The following is a 27,592-nucleotide window of genomic DNA, read 5'->3' as shown; positions in this document are numbered from 1 at the left end:
GAAGCATCATGAGAGCCCTGATCCGGAGCGCTATGGCGGCTCATCTAGCTGCCGCCATGTTTCCCCAATTGAACTATTCTTGTTCCTACAGTAAGTAGTTGTTATGACTTGCATGGTAAAGTAACGTGAGGTAACTTCAGTCTCATGGTAGTGACTTGGTTGTAAACTTGGTTGTTGTTCTGACTGTGTGGTAAATGATGTTTCTCATTTAATCAGTTTGTACAGAAGTCCTTTCTGAAGACAACTTTCTTTGCAATCAGCGCTGGATGGGATTCTCAGAATTCTTCTTGTTAGAACTGGCTTTTTCTGGTTGGCTAAGGCTGACGCCAAAGCTAGGCAGAAACCACCATTCTAGTCAGGGCAAGGGAGTCACATGCCAAGATAACCCCCGCTCACCCCCTTGGTAGCTTGACACGAGCAGACAGGCCTATCCCGCAGGCAATGTGTAAAGCATCTGCGCCAGCACACAACAGCAACAACATCCTAGGCACACCACAATAGGAACTCCACACAAGGTTATATAAAAGTAACTTCTGTATTGTCAAAACACCTCAGTTAGAATCACACATGTACATTGTGCCAACTGGCATGGGCAATATTCACAAGGGATTATTTACACAGGACAGGGCCACTTGAGCACCTGTCAGAATCAGCACTTAGTAGAAAATAGAATATAGGATATAAAATCACTGTAGCACAAATTAGAAAATATAAATCACAACCAGTAACTACTGGTAACAGGTAAGTACAACCTACGCAACCCTAAACACCTTAGGATAATGTCACGCAGGGAACCAGGACCTCACTAGGACCACCTGTACTAGAAAGAACAACCACCTAAGTATCACAATACAATTAGGGGTATAAGCCAGAACACATTACACATGATGCATCACAACATTCAGAGGTGTAGGGAAGGAAAACACATGATGCATAAAACATACATTCAGCGGTGTAAGAACAAGGCACATGATGCATCAAAACACATTCAGAGGTACCGGAGAAAACATATGATGCCTAAAACATTCAGAGGTATAAGGAAGGACAAACACATGATGCATAAACCAACACATTCAGATGTGTAAAATCAAGGAAGACACATGATGCATAAAAACATTCAGAGGTGTCAGACCATAACTCATAAGCGCAAAAACAAATGATGCCTAAAAACATTCAGAGGTGTAAGATCAAGGTGCGTAATCACATTAAATGCATTACATTTCCTAGCACCACATCACATTGCACAAAACTCACATTAGGCAATTACCATCACATACATAGCAGGTAACCACAGTGCGCAAAATCACCTGAGCAATTACTATTAAAAACATAGCAATCACATTGCGCAGAACTCACATCAGCCACCACTTGTGGCAGTCCCTAGGCAACTGGCCTTGTTGGGGCTAGGACGCCCTGTGTCCCAATAGTCGGGGGCCTAAACGGTGCAGCTGCCCACTAATTGCTGGGCAGCTGTGACATCAGTAAAACCGTGGCAGGGCCCTCACTGGCCCTAGGTACGGCTCCGCGCCAACATGTAGGAGCCACACAGGCTCTTTAGACAACAATGCCCCCGTGGTCGTGGGAGCCTCGAGGCTCTAAACACAAATGTGCCCTCTGAAACAAAGAAATGCCCCTCAGAGCTTCGCAGGCTCGTAATTACAAGGCTGCCGTCGTTGGAGTCCCTCCCGGGGGGACTCAAAATAAACTAAATGCCAGGCAAGAGCCTCTCAGGGCTCGCTAAACAAATGTGCCGCTTGGGGCTTCTCAGGGCTCAACATGAAACCATGCTCTTGAGCCTCTCGGGGCTCTCAAAACAAATATGCCCCAGGAGCCTTGGGGGCTCTGAACACTGAGGCCTCGCTGACCAGGGGGATCCCCAGAAAGCAGCCCGAGCTGCAACAGCACTCATAAAAGCGCTCTCTAAGCGCCTAGAGGCAAGTCACCAGCCTTCTCCCCCCAACAAGCGCTCACAGGGCTCTTAGGCCATTAAAAGCTTGGGCAAAATCCAGGAAAGCAAGGCAAAGGGTCCCAAAAGTCCTGGGTAGCAAAGGTGGGGCAAAACAGCTCCCCCGCAAGGAAAATCCTCCAGCATCCAGGGGTAGGACATCCAGGGGCTGGGCAGGGCTCAGGGAGGCAAGCCTTCCCCTGAGCCCAAGCAGCAGCATGCCCCTGGCAGGATTCAAGTCAGAAACAAGAACATTTTAGAAGGGGACACAGCCCCTTTTTATACAGAGAAATCCTTTGTCTAGCAGGGTGCAGGCAGTGTGAGACCCAGCTAGAACTGGTTACAGGGAATTCCTTTCACTGGCCAGGCTAGGAACATCAGACTCACCCCAGGGGGTGGAGCCAGCATTGTGTGAGGAAAACCCAGCCTCATTCAAGACCCTCAAACCAGGCGGTTAATCCACAAGCAGGTCCAGGCTCACTCCTCCCCTCACATCAGCATGCTAAACACTACATTCACCACTGGGGCAGACCCTCCCAGACTCTTGGAGCCAGGCTCACCAGCCAGCCTCAGCCAATCACACTCCAGACACAAACTACACAAATATGCCAACTTCTAAAAGTGGCACTTCTACACTAGACACAAACATGTCGCATATACCATTGCGCAGCATTCAATCTCACGAGTTTGCGCATACCAAACTCGATCCTGCACTCCCCACACATCAGGAACTACCATGGTCACACATATTCCCCATGCATTCCTATGGGAGGGCAGGTCACTCACCACACATACACAGAGAGCTCACACACGTTACACTGTACCACAGTGAAAAAGTGCGCAGAGGCCTAAAATCACTACCACCAGGTTCCAGATACAGGCTAGGAAAAAGCAAAAAGTCTCGGGGTGAACCAGCCAAAAGAGCCGGGTCCAACACTTCTCTTTTTCCCAGTTTTCCCAGATCCAGTGCAAAACTGTGCAGTTCCTTTATAGAAAATAAAAGGCAGGTGAGTAAGAGAACATTTATGGGCTTTTGTTTGCTGTTCTTCCTTTTTATTTAGTTACAATTCTGACTACTTCTGTTTCTTTCTTCTTAAATATAGTCTTGTTTTCACTCTTATTTTATTCCTGGTTAAGATTTGAAGTTTGGGTTGTGGTTTCATTTGTAAATAAAATAAGAATCCAAAAATCCACAAATGAAATAATTTAGAATTCTAGAAACAAGTATTCTATGTATACAGCAGTATTTTGCACATTAGACTAAAAAGAAAGACTGCACATGAGGGATCTCCGACAACATACCAGTAAATTATAGTCATGTGACTACTTTGAATTATCTGTTATGTTTGGGTTTCCCTCTCTTTATGGTGTTCACCCTAGGCCTCCTTCTCCATCCCTACCTGCCTGTCCAGCTTCTAAAACCAGCATCACCTGTAACAGCTGTGCCCCTCCAGGAGCATGGCAGGAACATGGATCATCTCCTTTCTCATGCTGAACTGGACCCCGCAGGAGCTGCTTAATTTCTCATCCCTGGTGTTCTCTCTTCTTCCAGTCAAGGGTCTCCAATTTACGTCTCCCACACGTCTCTGGGGCATTTCCTACTTCTGCTGGCTCTTCGTCAGGTGTGTTCTCCTTTCCTTTGAGTCATTTTCCACTCCCGAATAGCAGAGTACTGGGTCCTTCTCTCTCTCCTTCTCCTCATCATTAGTTTCCTCTTCATCTGGATTTAAACTCTTAAGGCGAAGAAACTGAAGTCTTTCTTCAGTACGTTGTCCCTTCTGTTTCTTTCTGTTCTTTTGTCCTTTCTTTAGTCTAATGATTTCTTGTCTTTCCTTAGGTGTTTATGCATATCGAACCGCCAGCTCAGCTCCACCGACCTCACCCACGCCACTGTCCACCGCATCCGAAGAGCAAACACAAGTGGCAGATCGTTCTCCCACCTCGCCGCCAAAACCTGAAATACCCTCCCCAACCTTCTACGGCAGACCCAGGACCTACTCACCATCAGGAGGCTACTGAAGACCTGGCTATTCGAGCAGTAGCAGCACCCCTCCCCGCAGCGCCTTGAGACCCTCACGGGTAAGTAGTGCGCCCTTTCAAATGATTGATTGATTGAGGAGTGGTCGGAACAAAGAAACCAGATAAGTTATGAAATGTTTGACATCCCTCCTCTCTTATAATTTTCAATTTGGGAAAAACTGGATTTGCTTGAGGGAAAAATCTGCTTTGATTTGTTCCTTTGCTTTCCGGTGTCTAGCCTCAAACAAATAAATTGTAGAGATAAAAGACACCTTAAAAGTCCTGGATCATTTCAGCTCTTTGCATTGATTCCAACCAAGAGGTGCATGATCAGAATACAAAAAAAAAGTATGTCCTTCCAGATAACATAGCAGCTTCTCTATGGCCCAGGTTATCTCTAAGCATTCCTTCTCTATTATGAGATATTTTTGTTCTCTAGGAAATATTTAGCTGCTACTAAAGAGAAAGAATGCTTCTTCATTCACACTATTTAGGGTCTCATTATGATGTTGGGTGGAAAGCCTCCGCTCGACACTGTCTTGTGTCATGACCGACCACATTGCGGTCGGCTGTTTTGAATGATGGATTACAATGCAACCAAAAACTGTTCAGTAGAAGTCCAATTGTTCCCTACCGGAGCTCGTGTTCCGGCCCATGGTGCCTGCAGCAGAGTGCAGAGTTTTACATGGGGGTCTTTTAGGTACCCCCTCGGCCACCAACCAGTCGCGACAGGATGAAGGGGGCCCTTACAGGGGCCCCCAAAGTCACTTTCCGACAGCCTTTCAATGTTGGACAGGCCAAGTCGGAAAGGTTTTTGGAAAAAGATATCATAATCCTGAGAACAGAAACGCTATCTATAGTGGTGTATGATGCGTTTCCAACTGACACGAAAATTCAGAGAGCCAGTCAGAACCAATTCGGAATGACCTTCTGATTTACGTTCCGACCTTGAACATCGTAATTGGTCGGTCGGAATCTAAACTGATCGAGACGGTCAGAAGGGTTCCGAAACGATCCAGGAAATTCTGACTTTGGGGAGGAGACTTTCCGCCCAACATCGTAATAAGGCCTTAAGTTGTAATAAAACTGCCCTGTAAGAAATTGAGCTGTTGGTTGACAAGGGTGTGAGCCCTGGTCAAGCAGCAACCACAATCCTTGTCAGGATGAAGTCACAAGCAAACTTTAGATTAACCTGTGCTCTACTCCCAGGCAATTTGGCACAGAGCAGTCAGGCTTAACTCAGAGGGAAAGTGTAAAGTATTTGTGCAACACTTCAAACAATAATGCAGAGCAAAAACATCGCAAAGGATCCTATACTAGCCTAATAAATTAGAGTAATTTTTAATAAATAAAACAAGACCAACATGAAATTTCGGAAGTATTCATAGATATTAAAATATCCGCACAATTTGTTGTCTCTGGAATGTGTACAGTTGGCAGTGCCTATGAATTATGCAAATTGTTTTGGTTGTTTAACTATATTTAGAAACTTTGTTGTATGCCAAAATTTGTCACTTTTCTTTGGTTCCATATTCACTTGAGACACTGACCACTATCAATTTTTTAATATTTATATATCTTTTAAGCCCCCAAAATATTTTTCAAGATGTATAAAGGTTTACTTCTCTATGTATATCCTCTGGCTAACAATTGCGATTGAGCATATGATATCATTTATCTGGTTTATATGATCCACAGGCATCCTAAATACCCTGGTTCTTTGTGAGCAATGTTGCCCTTGTTTCTTGAACACAGTAGGACCACTAGTAGCATTTAATTTGCAGTCCCTGGGCACACACACTACCATTTCATTAACGACCTATAAATAAATTTGACATTACAATTGGGATAAGCCAGTGTAACCATGATTTGAAGAGTAAGCACATGTGCCTTAGCACTGGTCAGCGGTGGCAAAGTCCTGAGGCCAACAAAAACTAGATCAGCCAGAATGGAGGAGGAAGGCAAAAAGTTTGAGGGACAACCACCCTAAGGTTGACAAGCCTAACATGCCCCAATACCAAAATTTGAGGCATCTGTTAGAAGAATGAAGTTTAAGTTAAAGTCTGGTGATTGTAAGCAGCTTTAGATGAAACCATTAATTGATATATGTCCTGGAGGTCGACTTCTGTATCAAATCAGTTAATGGTCCTGCTAGGTGTGAGTAGTTAGGAATAAACCATCTGTAGTAGCTGAGGACACCTGAAAAAGGCCTGTATGTTTTTTTAGTTTTTCAGGAAAGGGAAGAATGTGACTCCACTAACTTTTTATCCTAGTGGTTCTATCAGTCCATTTCCTAATATGAATCCAATTAACTAATCTTAAAGTATGATAGTCATGATTCTTTTTCATTTATGTGAAGCACCGCCTCTTTTAAGAAATGCAAAACATTTGTTAGAAGTTTTAAATGTCCAGCCCAATCATTGTGAATATTAAGCTATCACACAGATATGACAAGGGGCTGGAATGTTGCAAGTACAACATGCAACTCAAAAGAGAGCACCACAAAGAAGAAAAAAAATAAGGGGTGGAGAATGTAGTCTTTTCCTAGTCAACATGACATACTGGAATCTGCCAATATCCCTTAGTGAGGTCAATGGTGGAAATATATTGACATTTTTTTTAAATGGTCGATGAGTTAATCAGTTCTACCTGTTGGGTAGTTAAACCATTTTTAAACCTTGTTTACTTGATGGAAATCAATACAAAAAAGGATGCTCACATCTGGTTTTGAGAAAAGTTTTCTTTGAAGGTTGAAGATTCTATAACGTTCATCCTTAATATCTGTTTGACTTTTATGTAGATTGCTATATGGTGTGCTTCAGGAATATGGTACGGTCATTGGTTAATAGTTTTTCTGTGTAAAATCAGAATAGCAAGTTCCGCAAACGAGTTCTACTTCATAATTCTGAGAAAATGTGAGCAGAATTAGGTGAACAACAAGGGGGCGTGGCTTGGCGCCCGTAGGTGATGGCGGCGCCTGAGTGAGGCTCTGCCGCGACACCGGGAGACGCGCCTGCTAAAATTCCCGGTTCCTGTTTCTGAAGCCTTGTCCTGACGTCGGAGCGCCTCCGCAATGCCCTGACACCTTTGTGGCATTTTAATTCCTGCGGGAGAAGACGGTACAGGCTCCGTTGCTCCTGAGGGCGCTCTGCTGCTCGCGGCCGCCATTTTGCGGGTCCCGAAGCGGAGCGCTACTCTCCTGCTGATAAACGCGTCTTGCTGTCTTTGCATGCTCAACGAGCACCTGACATCTGGGAGACACTCGTAGCCTTCACGAAGTCGGAGACTACTGTTAAATTTACCACGAAGGTTCTACAAGTGAGTGGATGTATTCATTTCTTAGCGCGGCCGCTATTTTGTCCATCTCGATGTACAACTATATATAAACTGGCATGCTTGTTTTACATTCTCCACGCCTAATGCCTCCGCCTGGATTCTTCTGATGCCTTAATGTTTAATTCCTTATAAAGGTCTGCATTATCTTCAGTCAGCGTTCTAATGCACTATAGAGGTGGTAGATTACTTGCCTTATCTCTTTGCATGTGCATTTTCTTGACAACTTACCTCAACGTCGCAGAAGCTTTCCTATTGGTTGTACCACGATTGGTTGGCAGTTTTACTTCACCAATTACCTCTTCAATGCAGACTTTGCTTTTTTTGGATACCTTTTCTGATTCTGCTGGCTTTTTACATACCTTTATTTCAGCTATGTAATACGCTTATTTTGCCAGCTTTGTTGATATGTTTTTGCTCTTTTTGGCTCAGTATTCCTGCCTTTATGACCTACCTTCAGTTCATGACCTCTCCTTGAATACATCTTCAACTTGAATGCTTCCTCATTTTGTCAATTGCACCTGCTGTACTCCATACTTAATTCTATGCCAGGACCGGAGGCTTCGGATTATGCTTGTCTCTCTTCGCTGTTTATTCACATAAAACCACATAGCAGCCAGAAAAGCATCAGAACTTGAAAAATTTTCATTTATATCCCCAAAACAGGGATAGTCAGGAAAACATAATAACAACATCTTCTTCGAACTACAATTTCCATCAGTCCAACACGCGGTAGTCCTTCTATAGTGTCCATAGTCCTAAGGTAGGGCGTCCATCTCCTGAACTCCTCCTTTTTCTTCGCTGCTTCGCAGCCAGTTAAGTGCTATTTTTCCTCTCTCTCACAGAATTGTGTTTGGAGATTTCTTTGCGATGTGTGATTCCTTTACTGCATAGTGTTTTGCTATCTCTGGTGGGCTCTGTACATTCTAATTGGGTTTTCTTTCTACAGAGCCCATCATCGCGGGGACGCTTTCGCCCCTTACGCGATGTCCCCGTGTGTGCAGCGGTGTGTGTTGTGCCGCTAGAGGGCGCCATAGCGTCTCGTTTGCCCGAGCACGGTTCCGTCTCGCTGACTGGAGCCGCGCTGGGGAGAAGGAGCCGCGCCGGAGCCCTGTTTACCGCCTAACCCTGACCTATGCCTATGGAGGACAGACTCTCCGCCCGCAGAGTGGAGGAGTGCGCTAAGTTGGCGCCAGGCCCTGTAGGGATGCCCATCTCTGACCCCGGACAGCCACCGGCACCTAAGAGGGTTTGTAGGGACGGAGGCTCCGGAGGTGCACAGGGTGTAGATAAGGACGCCTTTGAGCGCCTAAGGGACGCTTTTCTAGCTAAGGTGACCGTGCCTGCCCCTGTGTCACTCCCGCCTCAGGACCCTTCAGCCTCGGCTGGGACTGCCCCTCCCTCCCCGGGAGGGATCTCCCCCACGGATACGGATGAGGATGATGAGGATTCGGTGCGTTCTTGGCGACCGTCCACATCCGCTGCGGAGTTACCCAAGGACACTTCAGGTATGCTCGACCCGGATGAGATAATTCATCCGCGGTCGGCCGCTTGGGCGCCTGGGGACAAGGTCGTGCAGTTTGTGGCGGGCACCCTCCACAAACCCTTAGAGAAGGAGGCGTGAAGTTGCCTGAGGGGGAGTGTCCTCGTCCAATGCTGGAGGGGAAGGTAGCTATGACCTCAGAGTTGGACGGGAAGATGGCCACTTTCATGGCCAAGTTTGTTAAGGATCCCCGTAAGGGGATTGACCGCTCTTGGCGATCATGCCAAGACAAACTGTTAGACGCCATAGGCCCGATCACGAAGATCCTGGATATGGCCGAGGAGGCCAAAGTGTCGGGCACTCCCATATCCCCTGAGGTGTTGTCGAACTGGGCGCAGAGGGCAGTCATATTTCTAGGGAACGCAAACTGCGCCCTTTTGACGGAGCGTTGACGTTCCTTGTTAATCAAACTGGACACATTTGGCCTCTTCGGAGGCAGGCGCCGTAGCGCAAGGTGGTCTCTTTGGGGAGCCATTTATCAAGGAACTGGGGAAGTTTGTTTCTACTTTCACGTCCTTAGACAAGGCCCAGTCCACGATTAAGAGAGTTTTCCACCAACTTTTTTCCAGAGGGGCTGGTCGTGGTAGGGGCCTCATGACCGGCTGTGGCGGTCAGAATCAACCCAATAAAGGGCAGGGCTCCGGCAGAGGCCAGTACAATACCTCGGCGGACTACACCAATTTCTACCCGATCAGGGGTCAGCACTTCCGAGGACGTGGAGGCTTCAGAAATGACACCGGAGGCAACAATTCCCACGGTAAGTGTGATTCCCGCGGATCAGGTTTTAATTGGGGGATGGTTGGCATGCTTTCCACAAGCTTGGGCGGCTATTACGGCAGACGCGTGGGTTCTCCAAACCGTACGTGGTTTCCGTATAGAGTTCTACAATCAACCGCGCCAGCTAAGGCCACCTCGCCCCATAGCTTTCTCTCAGCCAGATGCGCAGTTGATCGACGAGGAAGTCTCAGCGCTGTTGCGCAAAGGGGCTATTTGTCGAACAACGCGACACCTCTGCCGATTCCTCAGCAATATTTTCCTCGTGGAGAAGGTAGACGGGGGCAAACAAATTTTTTTAATTTTGGAAAAGGTGATGGACAGAGTTTCTGAATGATGCAGAATACTCCTACCCAGTCAAGAGATCAGGGCTTGATCCATCACCGTTTTTTAGCTCACTGCACCATCCCAGCTCAGAACCTGGCTATATGCAAATTAGTCTGTTCCTGTCCCAGTGCATGATGGGAACAGGGCAAACCAAACTACCTGGCCAATTCTTATACTGGGAAGGAGACAAGCTTCCGGGGACCGGTTTCTGGCATTTCAGCCGTCGTCGGCCCGGCTTGCTTGAATCCTGATGGTGCAATGAGCTAGGGACTCACGTCTGAGTATACCCTCCCACACTTAGTGTGGATAAAATCAATTTTGGAAAAGGTGATGGACAGAGCTTCTGAATGATGCAGAATACTCCTACCCAGTCAAGAGATCATGGCTTGATCCATCACCGTTTTTTAGCTCACTGCACCATCCCAGCTCAGAACCTGGCTATATGCAAATTAGTCTGTTCCTGTCCCAGTGCATGATGGGAACAGGGCAAACCAAACTACCAAGCCAATTCTTATACTGGGAAGGAGACAAGCTTCCGGGGACAGGTTTCTGGCATTTCAGCCGTCGTCGGCACGGCTTGCTTGAATCCTGATGGTGCAATGAGCTAGGGACTCACGTCTGAGTATACTCTCCCACACTTAGTGTGGATAAAATCAATTTTGGAAAAGGTGATGGACAGAGTTTCTGAATGATGCAGAATATTCCTACCCAGTCAAGAGATCAGGGCTTGATCCATCACCGTTTTTTAGCTCACTGCACCATCCCAGCTCAGAACCTGGCTATATGCAAATTAGTAGGTTCCTGTCCCAGTGCATGATGGGAACAGGGCAAACCAAACTACCAAGCCAATTCTTATACTGGGAAGGAGACAAGCTTCCGGGGACCGGTTTCTGGCATTTCAGCCGTCGTCGGCCCGGCTTGCTTGAATCCTGATGGTGCAATGAGCTAGGGACTCACGTCTGAGTATACCCTCCCACACTTAGTGTGGATAAAATCAATTTTGGAAAAGGTGATGGACAGAGTTTCTGAATGATGCAGAATACTCCTACCCAGTCAAGAGATCAGGGCTTGATCCATCACCGTTTTTTAGCTCACTGCACCACCCAGCTCAGAACCTGGCTACATGTAAATTAGTCTGTTCCTGTCCCAGTACATGATGGGAACAGGGCAAACCAAACTACCAAGCCAATTCTTATACTGGGAAGGAGACAAGCTCAAAGACTTCAACGGCTGGTTGGTGTACAATCACTTCGAGATGGAGGGTATCCATCTTCTGAGGGACGTTCTGCTTCCAAACGACTGGATGGTCCGCTTGGATCTCAAGGATGCGTGTTTGGTAGTTCCCATCCATCCTCCTCACCGCCGTTTCCTCCAGTTTCTCTGGAAGGACACGGTCTTCGAGTTCAAAGCCCTTCCATTCGGGCTTTCCTCGGCCCCTTGGTGCTTCACCAAGCTGTTACATCCAGCGGTGGAAGTCCTGCGGAGCCAGGGGATTCGTTTGATCGTGTATCTAGATGACATCCTGCTGATGGCCCAGGACCCGACCAAGTTGGTCCTTCATCTCTCTCAGACAGTCTCCCTGTTACAGGGTCTGGGGTTCATTATCAACGAGGACAAGTCTGTCTTCACTCCCGCCCAGAACATAGTGTTCTTGGGGTTTGTTGTGGATTCCTTGCAAACGTCACTCAGTCTTCCATCCAGGAAGATGGCCAAGATCAAACACGAACTGCGACAGACGATCTCCAAGTCGCACACCTCTCTTCGGCAGATTGCCAGAGTGGTGGGGCTTCTCTCGTCGTCCATTCAGGCGATCTTTCCGGACCCTCTTCATTACCGGGCCCTTCAACGTCTCAAGGTGCATCATTTGCGCAAGGGGCTGTCCTACGACCACCTGGTGCCTCTGTCAGTGGAAGTCAAGGAAGAAATGGCCTGGTGGCTCACCCATATGGAGGCGTGGAACGGACGGGCGATCTTCGGGTCCGTTCCGGACTTGGTGATAGAATCCGACGCCAGCAGGTCTGGCTGGGGCGCCCGCTGCGGGGATTTCTCTACAGGCGGCGCTTGGTCATCCAACGAACAGCGACTTCACATCAACTGCCTGGAACTTCTGGCAGGATCCTTTGCTGTCCGTTGCTGGACCAGGGATTCTGTGAAATCCTGTGTCCTTCTGCGAATGGACAACGTCTCAGCGGTTCGGTATGTGAACCACTTGGGAGGTCCGCGATCACGAGCGCTGGCGGATCTGGCGAAGGATTTTTGGGACTATTGTCTGGCCCATCAGATCTCGGTAACGGCAGAGTACCTTCCGGGACAGGCCAACCAGGTAGCGGATTGGCACTCGCGATACCTGCGGGACTCCAGCCTGTGGAATGTATGTATGTATGTAAATGTATTTGAGCTTATATAGCGCACAGCTACCCACAAAGGGTTTCCCGGCGCTTGCTTAGGGAACCCGTCCTGGTATTCCCATGTGAGATAACCCCAGCAGGGTATCCACAAGGTGAAAGCCAGGCATCCCGCCGCGAGGGGCCGTTGTGGAGATTAAGCAAGCTATTGCCCAGAGTCGCAGAGTGTGAACCCGTGAGTTGAGAAGGCACTGGAGCGAGAATTATCGAGTCCGTGGAATTTTTTGAGCCCAAGACCCGCCGAGGCGGGGTATTGAACCCTGGTCCAGGGCCGATCTCAGTTCCGGGTCTGCCGGATGTTCAGGTGTTTCACTGGCAGGCAATGAATTGGGGTCCTTTTTCTATAGACCTGTTCGCGTCCCGACTGGACTTCCAGCTACCGAGATTTTTCAGCTGGGGACCGGACCCTCTGGTGGAGGCGACGGATGTGTTCCTCCAGGATTGGAGTCAGGAACGACCGTATGCCTTCCCGCCTTTTTCCATGATAGTACGGGCTGCGGCCCAACTTCGCGGGCAGATGGCGTAAATGGTGATGGTGACGCCCGTGTGGAGATCGCAAGTATGGTTTCCAGTTCTTCTGGAACTTTCCTGGGATTCTCCAATCCTACTCCCCCGGCTCCCTCGTCTTCTCCTCAATCCGGACGGGAACCCTCATCACCTCTTCCTGCAGGGTTCTCTCTGCCTCATGGCATGGAGGCTTTCCAGAGACGCTGGTCGCTCCCAGGCCTTTCGGAATCGGCTGAACACCTTTTGTCCAAAGCCTGGGCAGGTAGCACCGCAAAAAGGTATAGATCGGCTTGGACCAGGTGGGTTTGTTGGTGTCTTCGACGGGACTTGGATCCCATGGTCGCAGGCGTCGTTCCCATCCTGAATTTCCTGGCAGAATTGTCAACGGCCGGTTTAGCCTACCGGACAATTAACACGATACGGTCTGCCATATCAGCAGCTCATGAGAAGTTGGATGGAGTTGCGGTCGGGGAACATCCCCTTGTCTGTAGGCTCCTTAGGGGAGTGCGGCTTTCCTTACCCCCGGAACCGCGATATTCTGTCCTCTGGGACGTCAATGTCGTACTGAACCTTTTTCTTTCATGGCAACATAACAAATATCTTTCGTTAAAGGAATTATCAGCCAAACTGGCTATGCTCCTCTGTTTGGTATCATGTCATAGGGTATCTGATGTGCGCACCTTGGATGTCACGGCAAGAGTATTTTCCCCAGATGGGGTTACCTTTACCTTGGTCCGCCGCACGAAGTCCGCTACAAGGTCTATTTCTTACCCGGCCTTTGCAGACGTCCCTAAGTTGTGTGTTGTGCAGTGTCTAAGGACGTATGAGGATGTTACAGTGGAACTTCGCCCTCTGGGCGAACGACCGCTCCTGATTGCGTTACAGAAGCCACACAAGGCTGTATCTTCCCCCACTATAGCCCGTTGGGTGCGGTGGGTATTACAAGAAGCTGGTATTGATACCAAAAAATTCGGAGCTCATTCAGCTAGAGGGGCAATGGCCTCCAAAGCATTCACCTTTGGGGCACGTTTGGAGGACCTAATGCGAGCTGCGGATTGGTCCTCAGATTCCACCTTCAAAAGGTTTTATTTCAAGCCAGTGGTGGATATTGCTAGTTTGGTGGTGAATAAGCTTTAAACAAGCATAATTCGAAGCCTCCGGTCCTGACATAGAATCGAAATTTGCCTAGCTTAGTGACGGTAAGTTTCAATTCTATTAAGGACACGGAGGCGAGGATTATCCCACCCATACCTCCTGCGGAGATCCCCCCCGTACTGACTTAAGTAAACACTTTTCCTGGATTGGACTCAGTGTAAACTGTTCTCTTTGGTTGCATGTCAATGGTTTGTTTTAGTGCAAGTGATGCTTTTGCCTTCAGACTTTGGCGGTCTGGCAACGCTCACGCTGTTGTGTTCTTTTCCCGCCAGGTAATGATAGTGAGAAACAGGATCGTTGAGACTTTGGCGTGACTCGCGCGAAGAAAGAGGAGGAGTTCACAAGATGGACGCCCTACCTTAGGACTATGAACACTATGGAAGGACTACCGCGTGTTGGACTGATGGAAATTGTAGTTCGAAGAAGATTTTGTTATTATGTTTTTCCTGACTATCCCTGTATTGGGGATATAAATGAAAATGTTTCAAGTTCTGATGCTTTTCTGGCTGCTATGTGGTTTTATGTGAATAAACAGCGAAGAGAGAAAAGCATAATCCTCGCCTCCGTGTACTTAATAGAATTAAAACTTACCGTCACTAAGCTAGGCAAATTTCGATTCACCTCCTCATAATACTCATAATACTCATGATTGACGCTTAGTAACTGGACCTGCCTTTTAGTGACTTTTTCTTGTTACATCCAGTGTCTCCTTCTTCTGCTGTCCCGTGGTTTTGCGACACGCTGCCTGTACATTTTCCCTTGGTTTCTGCAGCTTCTTTTTATGGGGCGATTAAAACATATGTCTCTCCTACCATACAAATTGACTACAAAGGTGGCTTTTGTGAAGAACTCTAAAGTTTTTTCGGCTCTTTCTCAATTTGAGGATTCCCTCGCTTCCTCTGGATCGGAGGCAGCCATGAATTCATCTTCTCAGCCAGTGTCGGGGAAAACCACTGTTAAAAGACTGAAAAAAGACCCTCCTTCGCCCCCTATGTCCTCGACACCTGTCTCTATGGAACTTCTGTTGGAAAAGATCTGATCATTTCGCCCTTTTCTCGAGGAAATTGGATTCCTGCACCCCTTTATGGAGGAAACCAATGCCAAGCTTCAGGTTCTAACGGACAATTGGTCACAAATTGAGACGAGGGTTTCTTCGGTTGAACAATCTGTTGCATCTTTTCAAGAATCACGTGCCACAGTTTCACATTTGTCTTTGCAGGTGGGCGCTCTTCAGAAGCAGGTGGAGGAGTTAGAAAATAGGGGAAGGTGTAATAATCTCCACAATTACGGCTTGGTGGAGGGTCTTGAAGGCCCGCCTGCTTTCTTCAAATTTTTCCTTCCCAAGTTGCTCCACCTGCCAGACAGTACGTAGCTCAATATCCATCGTGCTCATCGTCTTGGCCGATTACCCTCGTCTCCTTCCATGTCACAACGTCCAAGAGGCGTCATTCTCTACTTCTTGGAGTACACCGATCTCTTGAAAGCTGCCAAAGCTCTTCCTAAACTGACATGGTCTGACTCTCCGTTGTTTTTTGCCCAGGACTACGCCAAAGCAACTGCAAATCATAGGAAAGCTTTCCTAGGCATGAGAGAGGTCCTTCGCTCTATGGGTGCTCGTTATGGCTTGTATCATCCTTGTTTGTTTAAAGTCACCTATAACAACAAAACGACTGCCTACGAAGATCCAGTGAGATTGCAAAGCTTCATTAATGCACACAAGACCTCTGCCATGGATGCTTCTGGTCCTTCTTCTTCTTCCCCTGGCTGATTCGTAGTTTTGCCTGTCTTTGTATTGTTTATCTCACGTCTCTGACTGACTCGTAATTTGCCTGCTTATGTCCTTTCCTTACGCTCTGCCGTCATGGTTACTCCCTTTTGATGTTTTTTCATCTGTTTGACTGATTTTTTTCTTTCCTCATGTTGACTTGTTGCATTCCTGAATGTTTATCTCATGGTCTCTTTATAGTTTGTTGTTTTGTAACACACTTTTGATTCTCCCCATCTTTATCTCCACAGGAACCTTTTCTTGTCTGATGAAGTCTTCCTGGTTCCCTGCCTGGCCAACCTCAGTTGTGTTGCCTTACCTATTTGGCCCCTTCCTCCCCCGATTTCTTCTCGTCTTCCCTTTCTGTAGGTATGTTCCCCTCATGTTTTTTATGTCTTCTTTGTTTTTTGTTCCTCTCCTCTTCCCCTTCCCCCATGAATCGATTACCTTCTTTATATAATGATGACGACTTTCTTCTACCAGGTAGTTTTTTCTCCTCTCTCCTTCTTGATCTTTTCTTCTCTTTACTTTCTCATCTACTCTCCTTTGATGCTTTTCTTTCTTCCACCTCTTACTTTTTAATCTTGGGTCTTTTCCTCACTTATATGCTTATTTTCTTTGCTTTTTGCCTTCTTCTTATTAAACTCTCTCTTTTCTTTCATCTAATATCGCTGCCCATCTCCTTTTTCTTTCCTGATCTACTTAATCTTATTGATTGCATTTTTGATTTCTTATTTTACCAATTTGTTGCTTTATTCTATAAGATATGTATTTAAATTTAATCTCTTGGAATGTTAAGGGTATTAATTCCCCAATTAAGCAACAGCGTATTTTATCCCATCTAGCTAAATTAAATGTTGATATTGCTTTTCTTCAAGAAACTCACCTCTCTGATATTGAATCTGAAAAGCTTAGGAGGGGCTGGGTGGGAGAAGTCTTCTACTCACAAGGTGATGGCAAACGAAATGGTGTTGCTATTTTATGTCGCAGGTCACTCCCTTTCACAGTTATTTCCCAAGATTCAGATAGTAATGGTAGATGGACTCATGTCAAACTATCGATTAGGCGTGTTCCAATCTCTCTTCTTAATGTTTATGGTCCCACAAATGGTGAACCCCTTTTTTGGGCTGAGTTTTCTCCCCACATAACCCAATTCATGGATGATAATTTCATCCTTGCGGGGGACTGTAATCACCCTCTTGATCCCTTCTTGGATAGGAAGTCTAATGCCACTTATATTCCCACAAAACCACACAAACTGTTTACTCAACCTATTTCACAACATAAGCTTGTTGACTCTTGGCATTTATGTAACCCGTCTTTACAAGAGTTTACTTTTTACTCGCCCCATCACCGTTCCCAATATCGACTTGATTATATTTTTGTTTCCCACGCACTTGCCCAAACCCTTCTTGCTGTGGAAATTGGTCTGATATTACTTTCTGATCATGCTCCTGTAGTAGTTAGTCTTGAGGTTATCCCCAAAATTAACGGCCCTAAAAGATTGCGTTTTAATAATGCCCTTCTTCTTGACCCCAAATTTTCCACTTCCTTCTCAACCTTTTTTGATGAATTTTTCCTTTTTAATGATGTTCCTCCAGTTTCAAAACACACCCTTTGGGATGCTTTTAAAGCATCTGCACGCAACTTTATTATTAATTTTGTCGCTAAGAAGCGTAAAACTGCTCCCCAATTTACTAAAACCCTCCTTCATGATATCAAGAGATTGGAACACACCTATTTCACTTCTCATTCCTCAGATAGTCTGACATCTCTGGTTGCTGCTAAGATCAAATTTAATGAAAAGTCTACTGAAGATGCTTCTCTAAATCTCCGTAAGTCAAGTGCCAAATTTTATGGTGGTAGAAATAAAGCTGGGAAGATCCTTGCTAATTATTTAAAGTTTAAACATAATAAAGTGAACATTGAATCGGTCTATGATACTAATGCACGCTTACAACATAGGGATGCTGATATTCTGGCTACTTTTTCCCATTTCTATGAGACCTTATACACTTCCAACACTCACTCCTCTCCCCAATCTCTCGCCCATTTCTTTTCCACCATTCAAACTCCTGCATCATTTCCTCTTGACCTCTCCTCCTTAGAATCTGATGTCTCACACACAGAAATCCTTACCGCTCTCCAATGCCTTAAATCCAACAAAGCTCCTGGCCCAGATGGTTTTACTGTTGAATTCTACCTTCACTTTTCCAAATTATTGATTCCAAAACTTCACTCCCTTCTCCACTCTTTTACCGAATTTGGCTCCTCTTCTGGCACTTTCTCAGACGCACACATTTGTCTAATACCTAAACCCGGGAAAGATGTCCAGCATTGCAAAAACTATAGGCCCATTTCCCTAGTTATTATTGACTATAACATTTTTGCTAAATCATTAGCAATCCGACTTGATCATCTACTCCCCGACCTGGTAATATGCAGTTGGCCCCATGGGGGAAACAACAGCTATCTGGAGACATTAAGTCAGCCAGAAGGGTCCCGTGGATAGGCCAAAAACCCCAAAAATGTAAAGGTGACTGTATTATTATAAATTTTGTAAATTCTGCTGTCTTACCAAACATCTTGCCAAATATCTTGCCGCCGCAGCGCAGGAGAGGTACCATCGTTCCTCTCACCCTAGAATTTTTCGGCAAAAAACAACGGAGTATGACATATCCTAAGCCTACACATACTCATACTAGGCCAATATGGCCAGAAACAAATAATGGCTGGGGTTTTGGTGTACCTACTAATAACTGGGGTTATAGTCAGGATAGATGGGAACGCCCAATACGGACACACCACCTAGATCAACAATACCCTAGCCTCTTCAATAACCGTTTCAATATTCCCATTTCCAACAGGTATGACATCTTCTCAGAAGAGGGTGGGCTTGAGGGGGTAGAATGACTGTCTGACACACTTTCCAACTCTGCCTTCAAAGATATAGGCTTAGGTAACGTCACCCAAGTCGTGGATATGCAAGGTAGTAATGTCGTGGCACTGGGTGTTGCGAATCAACTATTTGATATATCCGGATCACATAACGACATAAACTCAGTTCTCCCTCCAGCTCATACTATTGCCAATTCTGGGACTGATCGGGTATGTTGTAGCACAGGTTCAATACCCACTAGCTTAGATGTATGTGAAAAAGTGGACATAACCCAATGCGAACCACAAAAACATAAGGAGGGGCTATTATCGTGGAATATAGCTGGTCTCCAAGATAAATTGAAAGATAAAGATTGGTTGTCTCTTGTTAAAGATTATCCCGTAATATGCCTCCAAGAAACTTGGGTAGTGGGGAAAAATGTTCATATTGAAGGCTACCAGAGTTTTATAATTCGAGCAGTCCCATCTGCAAGCGGAAGAGCAAAAGGGGGTTTGGCAATTTTTGTTAATTTGACACTTATATGCCATAAAATCGAACACCACTCTGGTAATAGTAATATCCAGGTCTTAGAATTTAAGAGGGGTAAAACAAATTTTGTATTGATCAATTTCTATAACACAGTGAATCAGTCCGGAGATTGTAATATCGAGTCACTGCGTGAATTCCTAAGGGCTAATGTTGGTTCTCTGCCTCGCCTCAAGTTAATAGTGGGTGATTTTAATACACATTTATGTGGGAACCCCAGTCTGAGAACTGCTGGCCAAATGGGATGTAATAGCATGGAAGGAATTCACTTTGATCACTCACGGAGGGGTACAGGTTTAAATGACTTAATGAATGAAAATAACTTTTTTAGAGCAATGTCAACAGTATCGGAGCAAACTGTATTTTTAATTCCTACTTTTAAAGGTCATGCAACAGGGACTTACATAGACCATATTTTACTCTCGGCAGACCTTGTTAATTTTGTTGAGGATTTCTCGTTCCTTTTGAGCATCTTTAGCGACCATAACCCTCTTTGCATTAAATTGGGCGTGAATATACTTGAAAAGGGTAATTCTCGAGAGGACTATGGTTTCATAAAAAGTATCAATGGCAAGCGACGCTTAAAATGGTCAATGGTGGACTGCAAACAATTTTATTCCTCTATCAACAATGTATGCAATCATGATTTGACAGTATGTACATCCCCTGCATCAGCACCATCACAAATTTTGACATCATTTAAGGAGATTGCCAAGAAGGTGGAGTCACTTTTACCGCTACCTACTAAGGGAAAAGTAAACTCAACCAGTAACCCAAAATGGTTTGATAGTAATTGTTCGAAGGCCAGTCGAGAGCTTAAGAAAGCCTTAAAAATAAAACCCAGACACCCGTTGATTATCAGGGACTTGCGGGCTGAGTACAAGAAGTCACTTGCTATCCGCAAACGAGCAGTTAAAAAAAGTGTATAGGAGTCATTGTTAGATCCTGCGACATTAAAAAATAGCTCGAAGTTCTGGGAGATTATTAATAAGCCTATATTTGACTATCCTAGTACTTCTAATGTGGGCACTAATATCCCGGAGGAAGAATGGATTAACCATTTCAGCTCTATTTTTAAAAGCAATGGGTTGCAGGTAGAACACAGTTCAATTGAAAGTAGAGAAAACTTTCTATTCTTCTCAACTGATGAGGTAATAAAGGGAATTGAAGGATTATCAAACAACAAGGCCCCAGGACCTGACGGTCTTCCTCCTGACCTCTTTAAATCCTGTATAGCACTATGGGCCCCAGTCCTTACAGCAGTACTCAATGCCGCTGTGTCATGTGGATGCCCTAAATCATGGGGGGTATCCACCATTGTGCCAATTTTTAAGAAAGGAGACCGTAGCAGCCCAGCTTGCTATAGAGCAATCTCATTAATAAATTCAGTGGTTAAAGTTGTGGGAGGAGTAATTTTGAATAGATTGGTCAGATGGTCAGAGGAAAATAATATAATATCTCCAATCCAGTATGGTTTTAAGCCCGGACATTCCACGATTTCCCAATGCTTAAATTTATACCTCATTATTGGGAAGTACACCAAGGCCCGAAGAGGAACGATCCACATGGCGTTCATGGACCTTTCCTCGGCCTTCGACTGCGTGAGTCGGGGGAAGCTCTGGGGCGCCATGGCAAAAATGGGCGTGGATCAAAACCTAGTAAATTTGCTAGAAGACATGCACTCGGACACCAAAGCGAACGTCAGATACACCCAAGATTTAAACGTGACTAAAGACTTTGGAGTGTTTCGGGGTGTCCGACAGGGATGCATTCTGGCCCCGTTCCTTTTTAATCTTTACATAAATGAGTTGGAAGAGCACCTTCTAAGTACCAATACTGACTACCCGTACATTGGCCGAAAGGGACTGCCAGTCCTGCTATATGCGGACGACGCAGTCCTCTTATCCAGGACTGCCAATGGACTTCAAATTTTACTAGATTCCTTTTACTCTTTCATGAAGTCAAGAGAGTTAAGTATTAATAACTCGAAATCTTATATAATGAAGGTTGGCCTAGGCAACAAAAAAACAAACCGCCTAAATGTAAATGGAGAACAAATCCCTGTAACACACTCATTCTCCTACCTTGGGGTCCTCTTTGATAGTCAACTGAACTGGGGACCCGTGACTCAAAAAAAGAAGGGAGAGGTCATCAGGGTAAATGCGGCGATACTGGACTTTTCTAGGAAAGTGGGGAATAGCCCAGTTGCTGCATTACTCCAACTTTACCAGGCCAAAACTGTTACCACAGCATGCTACGGCAGTGAAATATGGGGTTATGATCCTCCGGAAGCACTACAGATACTCGAAAATAACTTTTTAAAACAATTATTAAGGGTTCCCAGGGGCACGGCAAATTTTTCCGTGCACGACGAATTGGGGGTTCCCTTCGTAAGTGATAACATTGCAGTTAATCCCTTGTTATGCTGGATGAACTGTTGGTTAAATGCCAATATTCCTCTCACCCAGCTTATTTTAAGAGAATCACTTACATGGGATAACAGGATGAAGGTTCCCTGGTTAAAGTACCTACATAGTGCTTTACTGACATAGGTCGTCCTGAACTCTTTTTATTTCCTGAGTCTATTACTAAAAAGGATGTTATAGCGGTCAAGAAAGCTTTTATTGAATCTAGACTACAGGATCGGGAATCCTGTGACAGTGTCCGTAACCATGTATTAATTAAAAGCACTTTGCTCATGGAACCTTACCTATCATGGCAAAGGTCTAGTTATGACCGTTTTCTACTAACAAGGTTCAGGTTCAACCTGTTTCATTTTCTGTTGGCTGTTCCCAGGGGGTCTCATCGTGGGCAAGTGTTGCCGGCTTGCGGTTGCGACGATAAGTCTCCGCAAGACCTGGCACACTTTCTGTTTTTTTGTCCATTTTATGTTATACCAAGGAAGATATATTTAAAACCCTGTTTGAAAAAACTAAATTTTCGACAATTTCGCCCTGCACTGCACTTTCTCCAGCTGCTAAGTTGTGAATACACCTTGTATATATGTAGTTTCTTAAAATTGGCAGTAAAATTCAGAAACAGTATGGAAGGATAAAAAAAAAATAATAATACATGAATTGTTATTTTCTCATTTTAAGGATTTCTTAAACGCTTTGACTGTACAATGTAGATCTGTTTCTTTTATGACTATATTATATATTATAACTGAATTTCCCTTTTAATGTACAACTGTGTTTTTAATTGTAATGTAAATACTTTTATGGTTGTCAACATGAACAACCGAATAAAGTTTATTGACTTGACTTGACTTACTCCCCGACCTTTTAGGGGATGAACAATCAGGTTTTGTTAAAGGTCGTTACATTACTGACAATACCAGACTTCTATTTAATATTCTGACAAAATCCTCCCATCTCCAACACTCTCTTGCGGCGATAGCCCTAGATGCTGAAAAGGCGTTTGATAGGGTTGAAAGGCTTACCTTTTTCATACCCTTAGTTGGTTTGGGTTTGGCACTAAATTTATTTCCTTAATTTCATTACTATAATCTTGCCCTCGAGCTGCGGTTTATGCAAATGGTCAACTCTCTCCTTATTTTGACCTTGGTAGAGGTGTTTAGGGGATGAACAATCAGGTTTTGTTAAAGGTCGTTACATTACTGACAATACCAGACTTCTATTTAATATTCTGACAAAATCCTCCCATCTCCAACACTTTCTTGCGGCGATAGCCCTAGATGCTGAAAAGGCGTTTGATAGGGTTGAAAGGCTTACCTTTTTCATACCCTTAGTTGGTTTGGGTTTGGCACTAAATTTATTTCCTTAATTTCATTACTATAATCTCGCCCTCGAGCTGCGGTTTATGCAAATGGTCAACTCTCTCCTTATTTTGACCTTGGTAGAGGTGTTCGCCAAGGCTGTCCTCTTTCACCTTTCCTTTTTAACTTGGCTCTAGAACCCTTTCTGTCCAGACTATGCCAAAATCCCAACATTCACGGTTTTCAAACTAAAGATCTCTCCATAAAACTTGCTGCATATGCAGATGATATTTTACTTTTCGTCTCGAATCCTGCTATTTCCGTCCCCGCTTTTTTGGAGGAAGTCCAAACCTATTCCTCTATTTCTGATTATAAACTTAATCACGACAAATGCGAAATCCTGCCCTTGACAAAGTTTACCTTTAAGCCTGACTTTAGCACATCCAATTTCACCTGGAGCTCTTCTCATATTAAATATTTAGGATTGCATATTACCCCTTCCATCCATGATACCATTTCCCTTTGCCTTACTAAATGCATCCAGAAATTGTCCGACCTTACGGCTAAGTGGCACCCTCTTTACTTGTCTTGGTGGGGCCGCTTGGATACTATCAAAATGATGCTTTCCCCTATTGTTCTTTATACTCTTTCCAATATTCCTATTTCTATTCCAGCTAAGTTTTTTAAAAACATCAATTCAGTTCTATACTCCTTTTTATGGCATAATAATAAACCTAGAATGTCTCTTGTCAAACTCACCCGTCCTGCATCTGAGGGAGGTGTCAATTATCCTGATTTCCTGGCTTATCATAAGGCTTTTTTGATGCGTCAATCCTCCCTTTGGCTGCAAGATCCTGATTCTCCTTGTCCTTTGTGGACTAAGGTTGAGCGCCTTTTCCTCGCACCTTTTTCCTTTGCCGAATGTATCTCCTTTTCCCGCAAGCCCTCTTCAATCCTTACTTCCATTCATAAATTCACTCTTAAGCTCCTTTTATCCTTTAATCCTTCTCCTCCTGTATGTATAGCTGACTTTCTTTCCTCCACCATTTGGCATAATAAATACCTTTTACTCCGGGGTAAGCCTATTTTCTGGAAATCTTGGAGAAACAAGGGTTTGCTTTGGATTTCACAATTATTCTCACAATCCACTTTTTTGCCTTTCCACACACTTCGCTCCACTTTTGATTTACCCCTCTCTTTTGCTCCCAAATACCTCCTCCTTAAAGCGTCAGTCATGGAGGTTTATAACAAACTTTCCAACTCTACCCCCTCTCCCATTTTACCTGAGCCTGTTATTCAACTTCATTCTACTTTATGCCTAAAGCCTCTGTCATCTATAAAAATCTTCATGCCCACACAAGTCCTAGAACCAAATCCAAGGTGGAAGAGCTTTGGGTGATTGATTTTTCCACTTCATGGCCAATTTCCCTTTGGGACAAGATTTGGATAAAGATTCGCAAAACTTCTAGGGGTGCATCTCTAACACAATCTATATTTTTTATTTATAATCGTTTATTGCACACCACCTCTACCCTTCACAAACGCTTTCCTAGCACATCATATTCATGTTGGTCTTGCACTTCACCTAATGCTACTTTGTTTCACATGCTGTTCATTTGCAAGGAGGTACATACCTTCTGGTTACAAGTTTGGGCTCAAATTAATGTTATTTTTTCTACTAGTATCCCATTTTCTCCCATCCAGATCTTTTTAGGTAGTTTATCCCTAGTTGGGACAAAACTGATCTCAATGTTCGTATTGTGGACTTATTATTAGCTGTTGCATTTCAACAAATTACTGTTAATTGGAAGTCTACATCTGCTATTACTTTCAAAGCATGGTGGTATAATGTTTGTCATAATCATAGACTTGATACTGCTTTTGTTTTTCCTGCCCAGTTGGCAGCTAAACGTGCTGAGTTATGGCTTCCTATTTCGTTATATTTAGATAACTGTACAGCTCGCTCCTTTCGTCCAAGCCCTGCTCAGCAGGTTTATAAACCCCCTTGATACCCTTTCTTATTCCTTACGTTCTATCAAATTTTCTAACTGCACAGTTACATTTGCATTTGTTTTCACTGTACATTTACTATACCTTTTTTTCTTTATTATCCTGATACCCACGATTAGTTTATTATGTTTCGAATTACTAATTTCACCTTGCATTGTTTCTTCATTATCATTTTTCTGATTCCCCTTCCCTTCCCAACCCTTTATTATTTTCCCTTATAACGTTTCACCTGTATTTTGTATTATTACCTTGTATTATTATCAATAAACTCATTTTGAATTAAAAAAAAAAAAGAATTAAGTGAACAAGTTTTAGCCTAAGCCTTTGCGGTTCTGTTCAACTTTCATCCAGAGCAAAACAGGAGCCATCCCCCAACATGACCCGGCTATCATCATTAGGTAGCTCAGTTTCCCCAAAAGTTGAGTCCTGACATGAAAATCAATTTACCAAAATGCCTGGGTATCAGCAGTGATATCAAACATCTTTTGACCTTTAATTTCACTCACAAACAAATACATGCTTACACATGAAGTTAAATTCACACTTACACACAAACAGACACTCTCTCACGTAAGCACACAAACCTGCAAGCAGGCATACATTTAAAATAATTTTTTGTTTTACTCACCTCACGGTAGACCTGTCAGCTTTAAGGTGATCTTCCCCCAAAACACTTTGCTTGCTTACATCCTCTTTTTGTTTCTTCTGTTTTTTGGCCTTGGAGCTCTGAGCACTGTGCCACTGCTGACCAGTCTTAAAGTGCACCTGTTTTTCCTGTACACATGGCTACATTAGTATGTTTATCCACCTTTTGGATATTTAATTTATCTATAAGTCTGTAGTATAGTGCACTATAAATGAAATGCTACCAGTGGGCCTACATTACTAATTGTGCGACCCACACAAGTAGCCCTTTAAATGTATCTCAGGCTTGCCACTGCAGAGCCTTTTGTGTGCAGTCTGTCTGCCATGTTTACCTGGAATTTAAAACTCCTTGCAAACCGTATACACCCCTTTTATTACAGATATGTCACCCCAAAGGCAGGCCAGAGATAGCTCATATGGCAGGGTGCTGTGTAAATAAAAAGTAGGACATGTACTTCTGAGTTTTGCATGTCCTGTGTCTTCAAGACAAGTTTTAAATAGTTACAGCTGCAATCTATCATACACATAAGTAACCAACCTACAAATTAGCAACAAACATAAAGCAAGTCAATCATTGCACTATGAAAATAAAAAAAAGCATAACACACACAAGAAACAATTAGAACTGGCACCTATTTTTTGCCTCCAATTCAATAAGTTTCTTCTGATAGTAAACATGTCAACTTAGACTGCCAGACGGTGGTGATGTGTACTGACTTTCCTTTTTTTCTTTATTTTCAGATATTCTTGATTGCCTGACACTGGAAAGCTGCATTCCAAGACACATAGAAGGTGAAAATCAAACTGTAGAGACTGGGTTTATCATTGTGGGTTTCAATGATTTTCCGCAAATTCTAGTTCCACTTTTTTTGGCTTTTTTGTTGGTTTACTTCTTGGTACTTGTGGGGAACATTCTTATTGTGGTGATTATCTATCACAACACACAACTGCACACACCAATGTATTTTTTCCTCACAAACCTAGCCTTTCTTGACATCTGTTTCACAACAATCATTTTCCCAAACATGCTCGCTCACTTCTTTTTAGCTGAAACACACATTTCTCTAAATAGATGTTTGCTGCAGATGTTTTTTTTCATTTGCATGATGTCTGCAGAATTTTTGCTTCTCTCAGTCATGGCTTATGATCGCTATGTGGCCATTTGCAATCCATTGCATTATGTGAAAACCATGAATGATGTAGTTTGCATGAAGCTGGCCGCAGGATGCTGGCTATTTAGTTTCATAGTCCCAATACCACATGTTGTAATAATTTCTAGGCTCTCATTCTGTAGATCCCACACAATCAACCATTTCTTCTGTGATGTGGCAGCTGTAATGAATCTTTCTTGTAGCAGCACTAGCGCTGTTGAGACAGCAACCTACATCCTTGGTTTTATATTCGGAGTAACACCTTTTTCTTTAATTATCACATCTTACATCAACATCATTTCAACAATCCTAAAAATCCGGTCTAAAGGAGGGAGATGGAAGGCCTTTTCCACCTGTGGCTCCCACCTCACTGTGCTTATATTATTCTGTGGAGTTATCTTTCCTACGTACATGAGACCAGCATCAACTGTTTCAGTAAAAAAAAACAAATTATTGTCTTTGTTATATGTTGTTCTAACTCCACTTTGTAATCCAATTATATACAGCCTGAAAAACAGCGATTTTAAAAACACCATAAGGAAGATAAAGAATATAAAATAGCATTTAAGAAACAAAAATAAAACATATTTTTTAATCTTTCAAAGCATGTAATGCTGCGATACATTTATTTAATTACTGAGGTTTTTTCCCTAGGTCTTAGTACCTAGCATCCTTGACAATTCTGATGCCATTTTCACCCTTTTACTTTGGTCCCCAAAGTTATCTTATGGTTTTAGAAATCAGAGATGTTTTTGGGTTTGGCTTTTCAAATGCAGCTCACAACAGCGATAGGCGCAGGTAATATAGGCTGTGAATCAGCAAGTGGAGCAGCCGGTTCTGACTGGCTGAACTGTTCGTACCCTTTCCTCAT

The 27,592-nt window shown here is 44.1% G+C and overlaps 1 protein-coding gene across 1 annotated transcript; it reads left to right on the top strand.

The window, feature by feature from the left end:
- The first annotated feature begins 8,971 nt into the window (after positions 1-8,971).
- On the top strand, positions 8,972-27,282 carry LOC147700884 (olfactory receptor 1L4-like). Its single transcript, XM_086929263.1, has 3 exons — positions 8,972-9,032; positions 17,375-17,608; positions 26,312-27,282. Exons 1-3 carry the CDS (start codon positions 8,972-8,974, stop codon positions 27,280-27,282), a joined length of 1,266 nt encoding a protein of 421 aa, XP_086785389.1.
- The last annotated feature ends 310 nt before the right edge of the window (positions 27,283-27,592 follow it).

Source organism: Lissotriton vulgaris, chromosome 7, assembly GCF_964263255.1.
Source record: "Lissotriton vulgaris chromosome 7, aLisVul1.2, whole genome shotgun sequence".
NCBI classification, from domain to species: Eukaryota; Metazoa; Chordata; class Amphibia; order Caudata; family Salamandridae; genus Lissotriton; species Lissotriton vulgaris.
The sequence above is the reverse complement of the archived record's forward strand: the minus strand, read 5'-3'. Positions and strand labels throughout refer to the sequence as shown.